Raw genomic sequence first — 22,884 nt, forward strand, 5'->3', positions numbered from 1 at the left:
TGGTCCTTGGAAAGCATTTCGGAACTTCTTCCTTCAGAACAAAAACCGTCAGGTGAAAAAAGGCTGGAACACACATGAACATCGCGTCGAGACGGTGAAACACAGGAAGTTTAAAATATTTCATTGGGTCCTGCAGCAAAAAAATGCATGCTGGTGCATGCCAAGTATGCAACGCGTACACAGCATGCCCCGCGCCCGTCTCGACCCCGATCGCGTGCAAAGGTTTTCTGCGCTGGCTTCAGTAACCATGGTAACCGTGTGGTAACTAGTACAATACGTCAGTAGTAGTTTCCGGGTCTCTAACTTACTTGCAGTCCGCTGACCTTCGTGGAGCACTATCAGCTCTTTCCCAGACTGGATGCGATGAGAGAAGTGCTAGCGAGTCCGGTACCAGGGAGGCGACCTGCATCGAAAGTTCCGAAACCACTAGTGCTTGCATCGCCTGGGCCTCAGCAAACAACACCGTTCTCGAGGCAGTGCGCAGATTGAAACGGTTGTTAGTTGAAGAATATGTCGGCGCAACCGTGGACATGGGAGAAGGCATGGTGGAGGAAGGGATGGACATCGTTTGACTTGGTGATAGCCCGGAAGCTACGGAACAAGGAGGTTAGAGAGGCAACGGGCATATGGGCTCTGCTTGGCGTGGGAGACTCGGAGTAGGAGTGTTTACGAGCAAGGAGCGCAAAAGCATCGATGATTTTGTTCGCCAGCAAGCTCACCGAGTATGCATTGTACTCGATGGACTTGACGAGATCTGCTTTGGCGACCGCAGCGGCTTTGTTCAGGACATTATCAACGGGTCAAAAGTGAAGGGACTGCGTCTGGTGGCCATGTGTAGAACTGCTGAGTCTGAGTGAGTAAAAGCAGTTTGATCGCCGAGTGGAACTTGTCGGTTTTCGGCAAGAAGATGTTGAGGAGTACATTGGCAAGGTGCTGAGGTCAGTGGACGAAGCATCCGTACTGGTAGCGGCAGTACGGCAGGATCAACACCTTGCTAGTATGATGGCTACGCCATTTCTAGCCATGCAGATGTGCAAAATGCTCCACTGTCACAATGGCATGCTGCCAAAATGCCTGTCGGACATCTTTGACATGATGATCATCCAAGTTGCCGAGCGTAATTAATACTGGTGAGTCGTACACGGGTTGGAATGAGATTTCTCCGGCCGTCCAAGTCCTAATCCTAGATCTTGGAAAATTTGCTTTCAGCATGCTCGGTGAACGGCGACTCATTTCACCGATGATGATTTGCAGATGCGAGCGATCACCAGGGAAGCTAAAGCTCTCGGCCTTCTCGTGCTAGCTGACAGTAGCAGTCGGTACGGCGACAGACTGTGGATGTTCAACCATTTGACGTTACAAGAATTGCTGGCGGCTTGCTATGTGGCTGTGAAGAAGGCCACCACACGAGCACGCGTTGTCCGTTTAGTGGAGTTGCTGGGCCCCGAAAGGGACCATTTGCGGACTTTCTGGATTCTATTGACAGCCCAGTTGGACAAGAAGAATGCTGACTGTTTGGTCAACGGTCTTCTGACGCGGGAAATGCCCTTTTACGGACGATCTCCAGCTGGGATTGACGAGGATGAGGAATGGGATGACCCGCATGATGCAACGGCGGAACACACTGTCTTCCCATTGGATATGCTTGAGTCGCTGAGTGCCAGTTTGGACGACTCAGAGAGCCACCGTCTTGCAGAAGAGCTTCTATGCGACAGCCTGAACGGAAGAAGCAGTGTGCGTTACGTGGAGAACCGTAGCAAGTACGGCCGACCCGATAGTGGTGAACAGTTCTTGAGAGCGACATTGCTGAGCGGGTGGAACGCTGCCTTGATGCAACGTACGATACACTGGCTGATGCTCTGCGATGCATGGGCAAACACGTCCTTGCACAGTCTCTACATACTTCTATGGGCGGTGGTCCACCAACACCGGTGCAGAGTCCATTTCACAAGGAAATCACTCCTCTCTCTTCGCCCCGCCGCTTTAACCTAGATTTAGCAGTACTCAGCTATGGCGAGCGATGTCGTCACCATGACGATGACCGTCAGCCCATGTCCAGCCCCGCTGCCGCATTTCAGTGCATACCTATAGAGATGGAAGATGGTGACCATCCGACCGTCATCCGTGCTTATGACGTCGCCGTTGATGTCCACCGCACCAGGGTGAAGAAAGTGTTCTTTGCTGGACGGCGACATGTCCTTACTCCCATGCCATTTCCACTATCACGGCTGAAGTGTGAGAATATCACAGAGCTATGCATCGCTGACTGTGCCTGTCAGTGGCAGCAGATCCTGGCAGTTGTGAGGTCATCACATATGCATCTGGAGGAGATCTGTCTTGTTGGTTGTGATTTCACTGATACCGATGTGCCCTCAAACCCGGTCACTCACACAACCACCGAATGCTGAACACAGTGGAACAGCTACCACCACCGACCATGGCAATCGCAACCCTGCAATGCTCGTGGCTAAGGCAATTGCCGAAGCTCGCTGCCTCACAGCGTTCGGTCTTCGCTACTGCAAAGGCATCGATGATCAGGGTTTGCAGGGGATCTGCAAGGCCTTGCGTCATTCAACAAACTTATCATACTTCCTCTTCCAGCAGCCAGGGGTGCTTTGTTGCATCGACATCCTGGCAGATAATCTTCGCAGTGCATGGCCTGAGATAGCGCATCTTGACTTTGGTGTTGGTGGCGACTCGGAAATGCAGGGGGCGCTATCCGACAACACTCTCTCTGCATTCCTGCATGCCATCAACGCACACGACTCACTCCGGCAACTTGTTATTCGTGGCGGTCCACGACCATACCGTACGGATGCCTACCAGTGTCTCATGTCCAGGGACTCCTGCTAGTACTTCATTATCCGTTCGAATGACTGGTCAATAGTTGATTGCTAGTAGTTTGGCATTCTCTCTATGTTCTACAGAACTAGTGCTCACAGTTGCAGCCAACACTATAAATATTTGATACCGAAATATTTGATAATGTTTGAACTTGAACTTGAGCCTCATCAACGTACCATTAGAACAAGATCTGAAGTTTGCAATTTTCCACTCCATACTAGTTTAGAGAACTCTCACCTTTAAAAAAAAACTGTTAGCTCTCAGTGTGTGTATACAGAGATGTGCACTCACATCTTGCCTTAGGCGGAGTACCCGCCTCATCCACTGATTATTACAGTGTACGATTGGAAGAAACTGTCAATTGGCCAAACCAGTCCGACTACAACTAGCCACAGTACTATTCCTGATTGAGATTCACTGCCGATCCAACATTGACCACAAAACTACAAGTATTTCTAAATACAGTGAAAACCTGTCTAAGACGACCGCTCAAGGGACCTTCAAAATGTGGTCTCTGTTACCAGGTGGTCTCCGTATCCAGGGTCATTTGACTGGAAATAACATCCCTTGGTCTTGGTTTCAGTGGTCTTTTAGGACAGGTGGTCTTTTAGGACAGGTGGTCTTTTAGGACAGGTGGTCTTTTAGGACAGGTGGTCTTTTAGGACAGGTGGTCTTTTAGGACAGGTGGTCTTTTAGGACAGGTGGTCTTTTAGGACAGGTGGTCTTTTAGGACAGGTGGTCTTTTAGGACAGGTGGTCTTTTAGGACAGGTGGTCTTTTAGGGCAGGTGGTCTTTTAGGGCAGGTGGTCTTTTAGGGCAGGTGGTCTTTTAGGACAGGTGGTCTTTTAGGACAGGTGGTCTTTTAGGGCAGGTGGTCTTTTAGGGCAGGTGGTCTTTTAGGGCAGGTGGTCTTTTAGGGCAGGTGGTCTTTTAGGGCAGGTGGTCTTTTAGGACAGGTGGTCTCCTTGACAGGTTTTACTGTATGTTGTTCTGCACATTCACTGAGTGAATAGCGGGGTATAGCGGGGTGAACTTGCTGACTTCCCTGCTGTAAACCACCATAGTGTAATATGCCGGCATTATTTTGCATTATTTATTTACATGTGTATCCTCATTACTACCAAGCTTTGGCTAGGCGTGTGCCTTCGTGGCCTAGCATAATTATGACGTACTAATTCTGTCGGAACAAGTGTGTGTGTGTGTGTGTGCGCCCTCGCGCGAGCGTGCGTGTGGTGTGTGCTTGTCTTCATCTGTCTCATTCAGATCTTGTCCGCCATCATTGCTATAAGAGAAGATTATGTTGTGGGTGCACATCCAGTGCATTTGCAGATTTGCGTGCTTCTCTTGCGACGGGCGCGTAAGCATGATCAGGCATTGATCGGCTAGAGGGTTGGCAGTTGGAATAATAATTATACCGGTTACAATAATTATTATCATGTGAAGAAGATGTTGGTGCGACTTCGGCGATACTTGATGTAGGGAGCAACACACAATTCCCTACACTATTATCAGCTTCAAAAACAAAAGCATCTTTTCCACTCAACCTACCCTGGTTATAAGAGTAATTGGCTACAGCAATATGTCGCCTATTGTGATCAAATTCCCATGCACTCTGAATCATTCGTGAATGTGGACGCGACATGTCAACACTGATGTGTACACGACTGTATCCTATACACTAGAAATCATGAAAAACCATGAAAACAATTCCCGGTTGGCGCGTGAGACTCGCCTGGAGGCCGAATGTTCAGCATATCCGTAGGTATGATGCCACCACCGAGGGACTAGACATGGTTAGCAGTTTACCGTTCACGCTATTTTCGGCGGTAGGCCTGCACCGTTTTTTGTGTGTGTAGACATGGCATTTTACAGTTCACACGCTAGATCCAACGGTATCCAACCGGAAATACCGTCGGTTTTTTTCGTTTCGACGATAGAAAGCTCTTTTTAGCGGGAGAACGAAACGGTAAGATTCTAACTAGGGTTACCTCACACGTTTATCGTTGCGTCAGGAGTCAGGACTCAGAAGCCGAACTGCTAACCGGTTAAATTAACCGTGTCCCGAAAACACATCAAAAACAGTAGACTCGCCCTCTACACGCCGACCGTCGAAATAGCGTGAACGGTAAAATGCTAACCATGTCTAATACCACGAGGGAGTAGTACAGTACGTCTACAAATTTTCAGCCCATTCAAATATTGGCCTCCCAGGGCTAAAACCCATTTCGGCCGCATCAAATTTTCGGACCGTACTGCTGCCGCCTGTATACACTGCCACACTGAACCTTGCAAAACAGCCAAACATAACAAGGCCGAAAATAGCCGAAAATAAATAATTATGCGTAATCTCGCATCATGCTAAAAAAATATCTGCGCTTACTTGAATATCCTTTTGGTAAATAACATTCTGTACTTAAAATATTATATTCCTCATGCCTAGGCTCATGGTGGAATCGAGGTAGTTTTTCCCTGCAATAACAGAATGAAGAAGGTGTGTATGTCATGTGTTTCTCGTTTTCTCTAACTCTTTTGCCGACAGATGCGTTAGCCCCATGGGTGATCTCACCCATGGAGTACATGCGAGCTGTTATTATTATTATTATTAATCTCGCATATAAAAGCAGGTGCTTACAGCCGTATAAGCCGATATCAGCGCTAGGCTTCTATTCAAACCACGTGTTTCTATGTATGTCAACACTAAACCAGGCTTATGTGCAGACAGTGCACCTTGAAAATCAGGCTTGTATTCAAAACAGGCTTCTATACAAGACAGGCTTTTATACAAGACACTACAGTACAGTATGCGCCGAATATTTGTTGACTTACAGACTTTACAGTACTCCCTGGCTACCACACTACCACCCTCTATGACTATGGGTGAAGGCGCAGATGCAGCTCCTGACATAGCGGTGAGAAGTGAGTACAGTAAGCCCTCGCTTAACCGCACACATCCGTTTTCCACAAATATCCGGATAGGCGAGGGAACCGGATAATCGAACACACACACACCGTATGTATGCATGGCATATGCTGTAAATCGGTAACCAGCAATTTTCTCCCGGATGGCGAGGGATCCGGATAAAAGAGGACGGGAAAAGCAAGGTCTGACTGTCAATCATGAGCCGGCCGTGGAAACATAAACAATAATTGAGCACACGTTTCGGAGACAGCAGCTTGAGCACACGTTTTGGAGACAGCAGCTTGAGCACACGTTTCGGAGACAGCAGCTTGAGCACACGTTTTGGAGACAGCAGCTTGAGCACACGTTTCGGAGACAGCAGCTTGAGCACACGTTTCGGAGACAGCAGCTTGAGCACACGTTTTGGAGACAGCAGCTCGAGCACACGTTTTGGAGACAGCAGCTTGAGCACACGTTTTGGAGACAGCAGCTTGAGCACACGTTTTGGAGACAGCAGCTTGAGCACACGTTTTGGAGACAGCAGCTTGAGCACACGTTTTGGAGACAGCAGCTCGAGCACACGTTTTGGAGACAGCAGCTTGAGCACACGCTTTGGAGACAGCAGCTTGAGCACACGTTTCGGAGACAGCAGCTTGAGCACACGTTTCGGAGACAGCAGCTTGAGCACACGTTTCGGAGACAGCAGCTCGAGCACACGTTTCGAAGACAGCAGCTCGAGCACACGTTTCGAAGACAGCAGCTCGAGCACACGTTTCGGAGACAGCAGCTTGAGCACACGTTTTGGAGACAGCAGCTCGAGCACACGTTTCGGAGACAGCAGCTCGAGCACACGTTTCGGAGACAGCAGCTCGAGCACACGTTTCGGAGACAGCAGCTCGAGCACACGTTTCGGAGACAGCAGCTCGAGCACACGTTTCGGAGACAGCAGCTCGAGCACACGTTTCGGAGACAGCAGCTCGAGCACACGTTTCGGAGACAGCAGCTCGAGCACACGTTTCGGAGACAGCAGCTCGAGCACACGTTTTGGAGACAGCAGCTTGAGCACACGCTAGCTTTGGAGACAGCAGCTTGAGCACACGTTTCGGAGACAGCAGCTTGAGCACACGTTTTGGAGACAGCAGCTCGAGCACACGTTTCGGAGACAGCAGCTCGAGCACACGTTTCGGAGACAGCAGCTTGAGCACACGTTTCGGAGACAGCAGCTCGAGCACACGTTTCGGAGACAGCAGCTCGAGCACACGTTTCGGAGACAGCAGCTTGAGCACATGTTTCGGAGACAGCAGCTCGAGCACACGTTTCGGAGACAGCAGCTTGAAAACACACAGCCACAAGGAGGACTACTTATGCTGTGTGCAATTCCTATTTGTGGACATGCACGAGTATAATGTAAAGGCGATGATTACGGGGCACGCAACGAGAAAGAACGAAAGGACTCGTAGCTCTAAACTGTTTTCTTATTACGGTCATCAGTGAATCTATGTAACAATGGAATGTAACAATGGAAAGGAATGCAACGTAAACAATAATAATAACTTAATATCAGTATAACTCTATTGGACTCAACGGATAAGCAGCATAACTCTATAGAGATAAATCTATTGTGGGAGGGGGGGGGGAGGGAGAGAGAGAGAGAGAGAGAGAGAGAGAGAGAGAGAGAGAGAGAGAGAGAGAGAGAGAGAGAGAGAGAGAGAGAGAGAGAGAGAGAGAGAGAGAGAGAGAGAGAGAGAGAGAGAGAGAGAGAGAGAGAGAGAGAGATAAAACCAAGCACGCTTGCCTGCTACGCTTGCATCATTAGTCGAACCGAGTGCCCCTAGGCTGCAACGCGTACAGCACTGAGAAATCCGTGGAGACACCCCTAGGACACTAAAAATAAATACAAGCTTCTACTAATGTACACCTACATAAATAATATATTATACAATAATACGCACACTTGAGAGAAGGAAACAAACTTGTTGCTGCGGTGACTCTGAGTTTCACGGTTTTAACCGGTCATCAGACAGCAACTTTTAAACAATACTGAACGGCTAAAGGGAACCACTTTATAGCGGTGAATGGTTGAGATTTCCTCAATCGCCAGTTGCCAGTGTTCGCCAGCGAATATGTGCATGGTGGTGCAGTGCGTGCGCACTAGAGCTCATCACGCTATGTGTACATGTACAACCTACAAAGCGGTGTGAACCCGCCTTGATAGACGGCCAAGCCTTTGGGATATCCTGATAAAGATCAGAGTCCTGAGAATACCTGTCGTGTCACGGCGTGCGTGTGTGTATTGAAGATGCAAACGCGTATGTGCACGTCCGGGTGCTGACGGTGACGACGCAGTGTACTCAGATAGCCCTGGCAAGGGTGTTGATAAGAAACGCCACGCAGCTAGAACAAGGCCTGAGCGGAACCGGAACCTAAGCCCGGAACAGTGATAGCACATGGCGTTACATGTGATGCTGCACCAGAGCCAAGGCAACACGAGGGTAGAGCCGTGTACTCCCTGGTGAGAAATACCAGGGTCGTGCCAGGACGGGCCGGCTTTCTGTCAATGTCACCAAGGACACGGTAACGGGTATGGGCGCATGCACACAGACACACACGCACGCACACAAACACACACACACGCACACACACGCATACACACACGCATACATACACACACACACACGAGCGCGAGCGAGTTAACCAGTGGGCGAGATCAGCTAGCTGGGGCATTGTCCCAGCGTCTTCATCTTCGGGTCGGCAATAAGCTTGTCGTAGTCAACACCCTGCTTTTGCGTGGTGCACTGCACTTTGTCCTGACTCCATGCCCGATGGATGCCATGTAGCTCTACAAGTTTCCACACGGCCTCGTGGCTCTGCAGGCCGGCTACACACGGACGGAATGCGTCCACAGACTGCTGCTTCCAGTTCAAAATGCGTATGTGTCCGTCTTGACCAGGGTACGGGTGGTGTACGTTGCCACGGCGATCCAGAACGACTTCCCGGTACGTATTGCAGTAACCGCTGAACACGGCAGCGGAGCGGAAGCTGGTGGTCTCCGACGACATCCACCAGCTGACCGAGTCGAACTTTGTCGGGTAGGGCAGCACGGGACGCAGTGCCGTGCGATGGAAGATGTCCACGGCGGCGTCGTTAGCACAGTTCCGCACGCACTCCATCGGGTGGTTGGCGATGTCGGACGGTGAGAACGGGTAGGCGACGCCCGCACGCGCCGGTCGATCACGTAGCAGCAACGTGCGCAGCTGCTCGCTAGCCTCCATGTGCGACGGAGCTTCGGGATAGTGCGTCTTATTGAAGCGCTTGATCATACGCGCGTCGCCATCACAGTACAACCAGAACTCAAAGTTCCACCCTTGCTCTTTCTCCCTGGCCAGCGTCAGATCTGAGAGATGATTGCGACCGCTTGCCCAGGACGACTTGGGGAAAAAGTCCGTCTGCACCTTGCCAATGTTGGCAGTCGGTGGCGGCGCTTTCCACGTCAACAGAATCACGTGGACGTCCGGGATCAGACTGGTTTCCACGTAAACGTCGGGCACAGCACTGTCCGCCATCACAAGGTATGCAAACGTGCCGGGGCGGATGGATGTCGGCTGAAGACGCGATGAGGGCGTGGGAGCAGCGGGAGTGGGCGCTTCAGTCACACTGGCAACGCTGACAGAGGCACCGGAAGCAGATGTGACAGCAGGGCCAGCGGTAACAGACGAAGAGACAAGAACGGCTGAGGGAGCCATGGGAGTTACTTCAGCACCTGGAGTTGCAAGAGAAGTAACCGAGAGACTTGCAACAACAGCAGCAGGAGCAGCAGCAGCATCAGCAATGGGTGTGGCAACAGCGGGTATAGCAGCAGCAGCTGGAGCAGCAGTAGCAGCAGCAGCTGGAGCAGCAGCAGCTGGAGCAGCAGCAGCTGGAGCAGCAGCAGCTGGAGCAGCAGCAGCTGGAGCAGCAGCAGCTGGAGCAGCAGTAGCAGCAGCAGCAGTAGCAGCAGCAGTAGCAGCAGCAGCAGCAGCAGCAGCAGCAGCAGCAGCAGTAGCAGCAGCAGCAGCTGGAGCAGTAGTAGCAGCAGTAGCATCAGCAGCAGTAGCAGCAGTAGTAGCAGCTAGAAAAGTACTAGGTAGGGCGGTTGTAGTTGTTGTTGTTGTTGTTGTTGCTGCTGCTGCTGCGACAGGAGTAGCGACAGGCTTTGTAGCGACAGGGGTAGGAGCGATAGCAATACTAGCGATGGCGACAGTCATGCTGTGGACACTGGTCACCAGCGACGGGGGTGGTAGTGCAGTAGTAGTAGTAGTAGTCTCAGTAGTTGTTGTGGTGGTAGTGCCACTACTTCCTTCGCTGACGTTGCCATCACCACCACGATGATCAAAGCCGGGCAGCGGTACTTTGATCCTGAGCAGCGCGGGAGTGGCACGGGACGGCGAGGCAGCAGGCGTGACAACCCGGTGTGAAGCATAGATCGCTAGCAACAGCATGTTAACAACGAGCATAGCGAGCAGCGCACCGCGCGACCGAAACAAACACGTGGTGGCCGCGGCAACGCAGCCCGTCCGTCCTTTCACCTCCGGCGACTGCGGCGGCCTCGGTCCCACTTGCACTGCTGGCCTCCGGCTGCCACTGCCATTGCTGTGGGGAGCGCCTCCAAGTCTGCTCTTTGCATAGCTGAATTGCTGCACGGATTACAGGAAATGAAGAAAACATGGAAATTTATAGTAAAGAAGAATGACCAAGGAACTACAAGTTACACTATAATGTCCACTAACACCACCGGTTACTAAACAATCAGCTCATGCGATAACATTGCACGACACTGACCGACGGTCATCCATCCGAAAACATGGAAAGCTTGAAATGGCTCCTTGCCGGGAAGTAAAACGAATATTAACAACATTTTAGATTCTCCTATTCAAGCTATTGACCATAAGTCTCGTTTTATTTTAGTGACGACCGTTCCACTGATGAAAGTGATGCTAAAATATCCGTTTACAAAAATAATTATGAAGTTGAACTCGGACGGTAAGCCAATTAAATTATGGATAAAAAAGGAAAAGACAAAAAAATGGTACGAGTTATGTACTTCGATGGACAGTTAGTCATAACTCGTACCATTTTTTTGGTCCGTCTCCTTTTTATCCATAATAATGCGTAGACAATACATGGTGCACACCGGGCTGGGGAGCAGCTTCAACCTACCCGTGAGGCCGTCGCCGACAGGATATAGGGTGCAATGAGCACAGAAACCCTAGCGAGATTCATCTAGCGTAGCACGAAGCTGGGCACGGGGGTGGGGAGGGTTTGCAGCCGCAGGGTTAAGCAACACCAGACTGCGTGCACTGGGGACAGTGGGAGACGGGACGGCGGTGGTCTGTGCAGCTGCAAGTCGATCAACACCGTAAACTACCGCCAAGAGCGCCCCACCATTCTCCACCAATCGTCCATCCGTGGTCGCTCTGGGGAGGCAGGGTGTGTGTGTGTGGGGGGGGGGGGGGGGGGAGTAAAGACCCAGGTCGGTCAACAGTTACACTATAATTGAGCACTAGTTTGTGGATAGGGGGAGGAGGGCTGTGGTCAGTCACACTACAATCTGATCTAGAATTTGCACTAGGTTGCGGATGGCAGCACTGATTCCAATACCGCAAGAGCTGGTGGCACCTGACGGTCCTGACCTGGCAATACCCTCAGCATGCTGCTGGTGCTTGTGCTGTAATTACCCTCTTCCTCTTAAGGACAAGGTCCAGTACAGCATTTATAAAAGGCATTGAATCCTATCCTTAACAGTAATGGACCCTCTCCCTAGTTTCAAGAGTACATAGCCCCCGTTGCGTACTCTTGCTAATATGGTTGCTGCCATAGGGATGTGATTTACCGTATGGGCGCGAATAGAAGCCACGGGGCTCTATTTTTCCAGAAGACACCTTGAGGGGGGCTATATTTGAGAGAGGGCTTTATTCGCGAGGGGCATTATTTTTTAATAGAAACACAGGGTTCTAGCCAAAGGGGGGGGGGGGGGGAGGGGGTGCTGCGCCCCCCCCCCCCCTACTCATTTTCCGATTTTTGTGTTTTTCAGGCCATAATTACGAAGATGCATGCAGTCACCGATCGATCGTTCCTGGTACGGGTGCACACGTGCTGCTTGCATGCATACTGTACTAGCGTAGAGCGTAGAACTGTATGTACATGTATGTGTAGTACTGTAACTCTATGTAACTCTATATCGACCTACTTTACAAGTAGGGATGGTCTGTAATTTTGGCCGGCTTTCCAAGTTGCGCTATTTTTGCAAATAATGATCTGCGTTGATAGTAGTGACTGCTAATAATTGCCTGGGTTTGACTTTGGATTTTTCTTCAATCATCTTTCCGATCACATTATCATGGATTTCCAATAAAGTTCTTTGACTACTGTAACTGGATGTTCATGTTCTGCACTAGTACACTTGTACAGTCAGTGCACTATAGTACGTTTCAAAAGTATAGACCTCTAGACTTTTTCGAATAATTCAAATTTGCTTTGAGCTTTTTGAGAACTTTCTTCGGAATATTGCTCAGGCAGCTCACGCGATTTTTCTCATGTAAATTTCTAAGCGATTGGATAACAGACGCACAATTTCGAAAATTTATGCACAACGTGATCACAGATTTTATGTGGTATACATGCTGGCCTAATGTTTTTTTGAAACCAGAGGTCTGGACTTTTGAAACGCACTACGTATAGTGTGCTTCAGATTAGGAACGGAGTTGTACCATGTGTACGGTAGAGGACGAAAGGTCACGCGAATCGCCTGTAGCAACGGCGTTGCTACAGGCAGTTTGACAGCAAGCTACTACTACGACCGGAAGTGGACTGCTGTTTTGTTTCGCTGGGACAACTTGATGTAGAGAGTGACCAAGGTGACTGTGGTTGTTTGTTGAGGCTGTGCTGCAAATTTCGCACTGAATTCGCCGAAAATCTATGTTTTAGTGCCTCTGAAGCGCTCATGTAAATGTACACTGTATTACGGGGAGGGGGAATTCAAGTACTGCTTTGAGCCGAATTCTGACTTTGGGGCTCATTATATGGCCGAATTTGGACATTCTCTAGAACTCCACTCTGAATAAAGCCAAACAAACAAACAAACTCTTAGCCGATCGAAAAGCCGATAAGGCGAAAAAATTGGGCCGATTCAGGAAATGCCTAGTCCACGTGCATAGCACTAATGAACTAGTGCGTATAGAGATGTCGCAAACACGGAAAAAAAGAGAAAAAAATTGTGAAGCAGGTGTCGCTGTCACAGCCCGTCACCGGTGTCGCTAGTCGAGTGTCGCGTCACAAAAGTTGTATTGTCAACGGGCCTTGTTTGCGCCCTAAAGCTGTCATAGGCTTTATGCCACAAATAAATTACTCCGCCATTAATTTTGATCTTGAGTGTTCATCAACCACCACACAATAACTGCACTATCCAGCTGTCCGGTTTATGGTGTGGTCGTTGATCAAACATCTGTACAGGGCCAATTGCTGATGCTTACCCCTGCATTTGTGATATCTACGGTACCATTCTCTCTTCTTTCTCATTATTTTCTACCCGACCCTCCTTCCCTGTGACACAATAGCATATTCGCTGCCTTGTCATTGAGCATTTGTGCTCGTTTGGACTTGCGAATTCAAATACTGTAATTTCACAAATTTTCGGTGTACTTTTATTTTCGGTACTTTCGGTGCATCTGTTTCATACCTAAAATTTCAATACACCGAACAAACACTAACACGTATAATCCAATGGGGAACTGCTTCCCCGTACCGAAAAAGTTCACCTAACCTAGCCTTTTGCTCTCATACCGAAAATATTGAGCACCGAAAATTTCTGAAATTAGAGTACTTCGAAGTACTAGTAAAGTATACAAACAAACAAACATTTGATCTTGAGGGCCAACTAAACGGGAGGTACGCATCTAAGATGGCCGTCGCCTTTTTGCAGGGCAAGTACAACCCATACTTGGCAAGTACAACCCATTCTACTACATTCACGAGTATGACCTCACCAAGTTGTCATCACCTTCTATGCAGAGCTGGTATCAAGGTGTGTACGGTTAAGAGTAGGTGGTTCCACCGGTTGTAGTGGACTTGCCCTGCAAAACTTAAACGGAGGGGAAACTGATGCAGGCGTGCCATTGTACACACTGTGATACCAATCCTGCATAGGTCATAAACTGTGTACGACCATACCCACAAATGTACTACAACTGGCTGTACCTGCCAAATATGTGACAGGTTGCCCCTGAAAAAGGTGGCAGCCCTATTTTATGAATAAACCCGATTCCTAGGGCATGTTCGATTGTGCGAATCCGTGAGCCCCGGACCCGCATTCGCCAAATTCGTACATGTTCGATTGTACGAATCCGGATCTCGAGAGCACGGATTCGGATCCAGTCAACCCACCTCCCAGAGACGGATTCGATGGATTCATTTCCATGGTACGACTCGTATCTATTCAAAACTCCCAATACACTGTAGTAGTAGTAGTAGTAGTAGTAGTAGTAGTAGTAGTAGTAGCAGTAGCAGTAGCAGTAGCAGCAGCAGCAGCAGCAGCAGCAGCAGCAGCAGCAGCAGCAGCAGCAGCAGCAGCAGCAGCAGCAGCAGCAGCAGCAGCAGCAGCAGCAGCAGCAGCAGCAGCAGCAGCAGCAGCAGCAGTAGTAGTACAGTCAAATCTGCCGTTAGCGACCTCTGCTGTAGGCGACCATCTACCGTTAGCGACCGATTTTCCGTGCACCGACGGTTTCGCATACAAACTGATCTGTCCAGAGCGACCATCTGCTGTGCGCGACCAGCGACCGCGATTTCATGCACGGTGGCTGCATTCAAATCTGCTGTAAGCGACCGTGACCCAAGTTCAGTCAGGTGCGAAACTGTACTTGCTAGTGCACTGTCAACTGCAAGGTGTGAAAATGCGCTGTCTTGCAAATGCGGTCGACTGGCCCTGGACTGTACTGAGGCTGCGCTGTAGCTCCCAAGATTAGCCCTGGTGCATGTATGTGCACTATTCTTGGGTTTGTACACCCCTATATTCTATTGAATATCCAATAAAATGATATTAAAAATCACATTATTCTCGCCGATTTGAGTACATGGAAGCATATATGCATGCCTGGTATGCCGGATTTACCATACATCTGCCGTAAGAGACTGCTTTTTCTCGCCACAAGGGGCGGTCGCTTACGACAGATTTGACTGTAGTAGTAGTATATTTTATTATTTTACTAGGGGAGTCCCAACAGGCGTTGCCTTTTTACTGGGAACCCTAGGTGAATTTTTACCATGTGTACATACAGAGTAAGAGACGGGGCCTGACGGCAGTCAGTGGGAAGAGCATTCCATCTGTCTGCCGCCAGGAAAGAAATAGAACGCATGCCATATTGCGTAGAAACAGGCGGAAGAACTAATGCACGCTGTGCCTGGCCGCGCGTGCGTGCATATGCGTACACTAGGTCAAGGGTTCACCATATTGCATACATATACTACAGGATGAGCTGTAGCAACACGGTTGCTAAGGCCTTGAAACGGATTATCGGTTGTGCACATTCAATTGTGTCCGTCCGATCGAAGTGATCTGGTCGGCGGGGATCGGGATCCAGTTTCCACAATCGAATGCAGCCCTAGAATCTACCTTAAAGGGGAACTGTCACCAAAAAATTTCTTTGTCTTATCTTGTAGCTCTTTGGCTCCTGATCACGATGGTGTTATCCGTTTTTCTCTGCGATGGCTGGAAGTGGGTGAAAACTTGAAAAGAAGGTGCCCAAAATTGTCCCGAAGTACCGAGTGACGTCACGCCGGACTTGACCTCCACGCGTACATTCATCGTCAAAAACGAAGTCCAGCCCGTGTGCTGGTCGATCGAGCTAGCTGTTCCAATGTACGGTGCACGTGTGCCTTTTGAACTGTAACACAGATGGGTACGTCGTACCGAAGGAGAATGCCAAAGATCATGAGGCACTAGGCAGAGCTAGAGACCCACGTGCAGCTACACAGCCAAATCAAAATAAAAAGCAGCTGAGCTTTCACCTTTTTGACTTCTTCCGCGAGGATCTAAGTTTTATTTTGTGAGCACGGAAGTACGTCGTTGTTTTGAACTTTTTGTGTGAGGAACAACACGATGATGAGTGCGTATGCAGAAAACAATACTCCTCCGGCCGGCGATAACACCACCAACCCGAGCCCCAAAGGAACGCAATGTAGGTACGTGAAGGCGATTCATCTGGCGATGTTGCTGAAGATGCAGATGACAAACTCCGACGTCTTTCATTTCAGAGCCGGGTGGGCAACACCGCCACCTTCGGCTTCGATACAACGACATAATTTTCAAGCACGAGGTATGTGTGTCACACTAACAGCAAACAAACATCCTTCCACTCTTTCGTAATCACAAATAAAACAAAGAGCTGGAGCTTCGTGGAGGAAGTACCAGTGCGACAAACTGCTGTCGACTTTTGTTTATTTTGTCCCTTTTTGGCGTTCTCATTGTGTACAACGTACACATCGAGTGTCCGAGTTCAGAAGGCAAGCGTGCACCGTACATCGAACAGTTGGCTCGATCGACCAGCACACGGGCTGGACTTCGTTTTTGACGATGAATGTACGCGTGGAGGTCAAGTCCGGCGTGACGTCACTCGGTACTTCGGGACAATTTTGGGCACCTTCTTTTCAAGTTTTCACCCACTTCCAGTCATCGCAGAGAAAAACGAATAACACCATCGTGATCAGGAGCCAAAGAACTACAAGATAAGACAAAGAAAAATTTTGGTGACAGTTCCCCTTTAAAGGCATGTTCGGGATCGGGATCCAGATCTCAGATCCTTCAGAGTTAACTGAACACTGTATTTCGGACCTTGACTGTTGCCATGTTGACGAAGTAATAAAATGGCGCTCACAAGTCACCCAAACGGGTGAAAGTCGTAATCATCACGCGCGTCGTACAAAAAGTCAACAAGCTCTATCTCGATCCACGTGTACGTACCACAATGTGTACAAAAATGATTTTTACCCGCCATATACGCACACAGGTCACATTTATCTGGTCAACCATGCTCTCCCAGGCGGGCTGACCGGATCCAAATCCGAAGGATCCGGATCCGACAAATCGAAAGGGTGCGAATCCAGTGGATCCGGTGGGTCGGGATCCCGATCCTACGAGCTCGTACCAATCGAACATGCCCTAAGGTTGTATTCGATTGTGGAAACTGGATCCCGATCCCCGCCGACCAGATCACTTCGATCGGACGGATACAATGGAATGTGCACAACTAATAATCTGTTTCAGGACCATAGCAACCGCGTTGCTACAGCTCATCCTGTACTATTCCATAGTATCTGTATGCATATTTGGAGGTTTGAGTAGATACGATGCGAATGAATCCGTCGAATCCGGCTCTGTGAGGCGCGTTGACTGAATAAAATAATAAAATACAATACAATTGACTGGATGCGAATCCGTGGGACCAGGATCCGGATTTGAAAAATTGAACATGTACGAATTTGGCGAATAAGGGGCCGGGGCCCATCGATTCGCACAATCGAACATGCCCTAAGGGCATGTTCGATTGGTAGGATCCCGATCCACTGGATTCACACCCTTTCGATTGGTCGAATCCGGATCCTCCGGATTGGGATCAGGTTAACCCACCTCGGGAAGCAGGGTTGACCGCATCCAAATGTAACCTTTGTACGTACACATTGTACATTGTACATTGTGGATCGAGATAGAGCTTGTTGACTTTTTGTACGACTCGCGCCATGAGTACAATGTTCACCCTTTTGCGTGACTTGTGAGCGCCATTTTATTACTTCGTCAACATGGCAACAGTCAAGGTCCAAAATAAAGTGTTCAGTTGACTCTGCAGGATCTGAGATCTGGATACTGATCCTTACCAATCGAACATGCCCAAAGGCTCCAGCCGCACTACAATTGTAGGCAAAAAACATACGTATGTACTATAAATGCCGCTTTTTGGTTATAAGTCGTCATGGTCACATACGGGAAACCTAATACGATCCATATCATTATTATTATTATTATTATTATTATTATTGACTGGTTTTGAGGGAAAGAGACAAACGGGAAAAGTCTGAAGAAAAAATTGACTGTCACCACCAGGACTCGAACCAGGGACCCTCGCTTGTAGCCAGCGATGCTCTAACCGCTGAGCTATGGTGTAGTCGTCAACCAAGCAGAGACCGTTCAACGTTTTCTTCAGACTTCGTAACTCACACTTCCTGTGAATCCACACAGGTGGGTGGGACGCAGCCCTCACTGTAACCCACACACTTCACGTACAAACTAGCACGCGGGGAGCCCCAAGTCATAAAAGATTGACTGGTTTTGAGGGAAAGAGACAAACGGGAAAAGTCTGGAAAAGTCTGAAGAAAAAATTGACTGTCACCACCAGGACTCGAACCAGGGACCCTCGCTTGTAGCCAGCGATGCTCTAACCGCTGAGCTATGGTGTAGTCGTCAACCAAGCAGAGACCGTTCAACGTTTTCTTCAGACTTCGTAACTCACACTTCCTGTGAATCCACACAGGCGGGTGGGACGCAGCCCTCACTGTAACCCACACACTTCACGTACAAACTAGCACGCGGGGAGCCCCAAGTCATAAAATATTGACTGGTTTTGAGGGAAAGAGACAAACGGGAAAAGTCTGAAGAAAAAATTGACTGTCACCACCAGGACTCGAACCAGGGACCCTCGCTTATTATTATTATTATTATTATTATTATTACAAGCTACAAGCGAGGGTCCCTGGTTCGAGTCCTGGTGGTGACAGTCGATTTTTTCTTCAGACTTTTCCCGTTTGTCTCTTTCCCTCAAAACCAGTTAATATTTTATGACTTGGGGCTCCCCGCGTGCTAGTTTGTACGTGAAGTGTGTGGGTACAGTGAGGGCTGCGTCCCACCCGCCTGTGTGGATTCACAGGAAGTGTGAGTTAAGAAGTCTGAGGAAAAAGTTGAACGGTCTCTGCTTGGATGACGACTACACCATAGCTCAGTGGTTAGAGCATCGCTGGCTACAAGCGAGGGTCCCTGGTTCGAGTCCTGGTGGTGACAGTCGATTTTTTCTTCAGACTTTTCCCGTTTGTCTCTTTCCCTCAAAACCAGTTAATATTTTATGACTTGGGGCTCCCCGCGTGCTAGTTTGTACGTGAAGTGTGTGGGTACAGTGAGGGCTGCGTCCCACCCGCCTGTGTGGATTCACAGGAAGTGTGAGTTAAGAAGTCTGAGGAAAAAGTTGAACGGTCTCTGCTTGGATGACGACTACACCATAGCTCAGTGATTAGAGCATCGCTGGCTACAAGCGAGGGTCCCTGGTTCGAGTCCTGGTGGTGACAGTCGATTTTTTCTTCAGACTTTTCCCGTTTGTCTCTTTCCCTCAAAACCAGTTAATATTTTATGACTTGGGGCTCCCCGCGTGCTAGTTTGTACGTGAAGTGTGTGGGTACAGTGAGGGCTGCGTCCCACCCGCCTGTGTGGATTCACAGGAAGTGTGAGTTAAGAAGTCTGAGGAAAAAGTTGAACGGTCTCTGCTTGGATGACGACTACACCATAGCTCAGTGGTTAGAGCATCGCTGGCTACAAGCGAGGGTCCCTGGATCGAGTCCTGGTGGTGACAGTCGATTTTTTCTTCAGACTTTTCCCGTTTGTCTCTTTCCCTCAAAACCAGTTAATATTATTATTATTATTATTATTATTATTAATTTTGGGAAAAGCCTAGCTCTACAACATGTGTCCCACTGTTTCCATGGTTTCAATTTAATTACAAATTTTGTAATTCATTTCCCTTGGCTCACCACCTGAGTTTCCTAATTTAACACAACATGCGTACTACAGTCACGCTGGCAACTGAAATCCGACCCCCTGGGCGGTGGGTTCACATTCTAGCGGTCTCGATTTCGTAGTATTACAATCCCGTGTTGGGTCTTTGCGATGTGAGCGCACCGCTCAGGGGTCGGATTTCAGTTGCCAGCAGTGTACTTAGTCACTAGTATTACTAGCTACAATACTCACCAACAGTTTCAATTTTTTCAATTTAATTAATTATCAATTTATGGTGAAATAGGAGAAGGACAAAATGTTACGAGTTCTGACTAACTGTCCGCCAACGTAACCAGATCTTAGACAGTTAGCGAGTGCCACAAAATGGCACAAAACTGACAAGGAGTGCTGAGACATTCGGCGACCTGATTCGCTGACAGTTAGTCATAACTCGTAACATATTGTCCTTCTCTTAAAGGGGAAGTCCGGTGAAAAATTTAAATTTCAGGGTCGGTAGAGTTTCGGCCGCTGAGTCGAATGGTGTTGGTCCCACGTGTCTCCGACAAAGCGTTCTCGAGATATTTCCGTTTGAAAAACTGAGTTTCGGGGGCTGCGCCATGACGTCATGCGGCCGCGCCACACCCTCGCAACGTCATAGCGTGCAGCTAGGTCAAAAGGAATGCGTGAAAGCAATAGTGTCAGTGCTATTTCAAATGATTTGGCGACTGATGTAGGTGGTGCAAGCGACCCCGAAGACATGTAACTCCTTGTGAGAGTGAGGATGCAGCCATGGCTGACCTTCATGAGTTCGGTCTGGGGCTGAGAACCTCGGTAGTCAGCTGAAGAAATGGCCGCGCGGGCCGGTCAAGAGTGAGCGCTACTGAGTTTCCGACTGATGAAGAAGCAGCAGCTATTGCAGACGAGGCTGATGTAATTATCAGATCGCTGGAGAGCAGGGTCGCCAAAATGGAGAAGAGTGATGCGAGTGCTCTAAATGTTGTTCCATACCGATTAGATTCGCTTAGACTCCAGTAGCCTGCCACATGGTGATGTTTTGGTGCGAACTTGGAATATTTCGGACTACTCAATTGGAGAACAGTGCAGGCTCTTTGAACCACGGGCACGACTCTTCGCTCGCAACGCTATGGAATCTGAAAGTTCTAGGTCCGAGAGCTGTTCGCTGTTTTGTCACTTGTCACGGTTGTGCACTCATCGCTGTAGCATAAAATAATGAGGCGCCGCGGGTGCGGAAAACTAAAATTTTCTTTCTCAAAGCACAACCACCGGCACCGGCAAGGAGAAACGCACGTTCTCTGACTACATGACTGTACGACTGATACGAGTGTAGTACGTGACAAGTCCGTGTGTTGACTAGTTTTCTGAGTCTTGTGTCAGTTGTGACATGAGTTTGTTGACTGCACTACACTCTACAGCTAGATAACACACTGCACGCACTGCATGTACGCAGCGCAGAGCGCATAGGCATGTAGACGGGCTAACGGAAAAGTCAAACTCGGAAACGGCTAAAATACGGTATAACCTCCAGGTTTACCGAGCTGAAAATCACAGGGTACGTAGTGTTTGTAACACTGAATCGAATGGTCTTGGTCCGAAGAAGCTGCGATAAATGGTTCCCCAATCGAACGCGCTCCGAATATGGCCATTTTTGTACACAACTAGATGGTGTGGCTACCTGGCTGCACGCTGTGACGTCATCACCTGGATCTGGGTGATGCGCGCTCAAATTCGCACATGTTCGATTGGGCGTATCTGACGAACCATAAGCCGCAGCCTCCTCGGACAAAGACCATTCGACTCAGCGCCCCGAACTCTACGGTCTGTGAAATTTAAATTTTTCACCGGACTTCCCCTTTAAATGACTTATTATGTTATTTCCTTGGCTCACCATCTGAGTTCTTATAACACCATTCGCATTACTCAGCCATTATGACTATCCACTTACTGCTGGTGCTGCGCGGTACGACGTCCATGGTTGCTCTATACCCTTGCTGGGCGGCATGCAGTCTGATTATTCGCCTGGCGTGCACTTGCCCTCTCGTTGGGCAGCGCATCTAAATCCAACGTGTCTAAGAATAGCTCCAGTCGGCACTGATCAACACGGATCAACACGATATCCTCCAGCCTAGCCCCGCCGCTCTAACGAAGTCTACACTCTCGATCTGCCAACCTTCTAAATGATGATGCTGATACTATAGCGGTGGTTTGCATTGTATTTTGCTTATCTCTTTTCAAGTACAAAAGTGCCTAGCGCGCTAGCGCTATCGAGAACAACACAATACTAGTACTCAATAGTTCAAGTGGTAGCCACGTTAGCAGAGCACATCAACAGTCAGTTGAAAGACATGAGCAGGTAGACCTACTAGTAAAGATTTGCCTCGATACGACGATTCGAATAGCAATCAAAATAATTCAAACTAGATCGTGCCATCAATATTTTCTTGCTCATGCACTTCCATCCCGGTATGAACAGAAGAAGCGCTCGACATTGTGACACTGACTGTAGAAGTACGCCTGTGCCATGGTATACACGTAGATCTACGTGTCGTTGTAAGCATCATTATGCATTCCTATTTTTTTAGCTACCGGCCCAGGCCACAACGCGCCGATCCCCCAGCCGATTCGTTTTTCGCGCTGCACTGTCTGTTTGCATGCTGCAGTGCAGGCGCTCGATCTACTCGACTGACAGTGACAGACATGACTAGACATCGATCGTACATCACATAGCAGTCTTATCTAGTCTGTACTGGCACATGCCCGTGGCAGGGGAAATAATCATCTACATGACTGTGTACAATCATGATTGTAGCTAGCCAGCTATGTCGTTGGGGCGCTGCCGTACTACCGCTTTAGTACCGGTACCATGTACCACTGCACTAGCGCTGACGTCACGTGCGTGGCACTGCTTGCGCGTGCTGCTGAGCTATGAGTATGAGAGTAAGACTTAGCTAAGAAGTAAGATCGTGCATAGCAGGGTCGGTCGAGCGGACACTTGCACTGCACACACACACCTACTAAAGCCGCATGCGCGCAGTAAAACTAAAGCCGCTACATGTGTCTACCATGGTCTACCGCAGTCCTGGTGTCGTCAGTGGTGACAAGTATTATTACCCAGGTAACTGCTGCATGCAGGCCTCACACGCTGTCACTGTTTTTAAAGGGGAAGTTTTAATAGTACATGTACTTAGTAGACTCGGGCCAGGCTTTGTTCCGTCGGCTGGCAAAGCCAACCAGAGAGTTATGCAAGACGTCGAGGTGGGCGTCGAAAGAATGGCGTACTCTCTTCGCTGGTGGAGGCAGTCCTCGGAACAGCAGCCATCTATGGCTGACGGAGGTCCCG

At 49.0% G+C, this 22,884-nt stretch overlaps 1 protein-coding gene across 1 annotated transcript; it reads right to left on the minus strand.

Annotated features, from left to right (window-relative positions):
- Positions 1-7,105: 7,105 nt before the first annotated feature.
- Positions 7,106-22,030, minus strand: LOC135828843 (ice-structuring glycoprotein-like). The gene is made up of 2 exons (XM_065341273.1): positions 21,490-22,030; positions 7,106-10,416 (listed from the first exon to the last, which is right to left on the minus strand). The coding sequence occupies exons 1-2, from the start codon at positions 21,544-21,546 to the stop codon at positions 8,455-8,457; spliced, it is 2,019 nt and encodes a 672-aa protein (XP_065197345.1). The 5' UTR covers positions 21,547-22,030; the 3' UTR covers positions 7,106-8,454.
- Positions 22,031-22,884: the final 854 nt, after the last annotated feature.

The sequence above is a fragment of the Sycon ciliatum genome, chromosome 12 (assembly GCF_964019385.1).
Source record: "Sycon ciliatum chromosome 12, ocSycCili1.1, whole genome shotgun sequence".
In the NCBI taxonomy this organism is placed as follows: Eukaryota; Metazoa; Porifera; class Calcarea; order Leucosolenida; family Sycettidae; genus Sycon; species Sycon ciliatum.

Bases quoted from the DNA above. Each gene is read 5' to 3' on its own strand.
- LOC135828843 (XM_065341273.1), bottom strand. From the start codon at position 21,546: ATGCCGCCCAGCAAGGGTATAGAGCAACCATGGACGTCGTACCGCGCA. The intron at 10,417-21,489 runs GTAAGTGGATAG...TAATCCGTGCAG, and splicing joins CGTACCGCGCAGCACCAGCA to CAATTCAGCTATGCAAAGAG.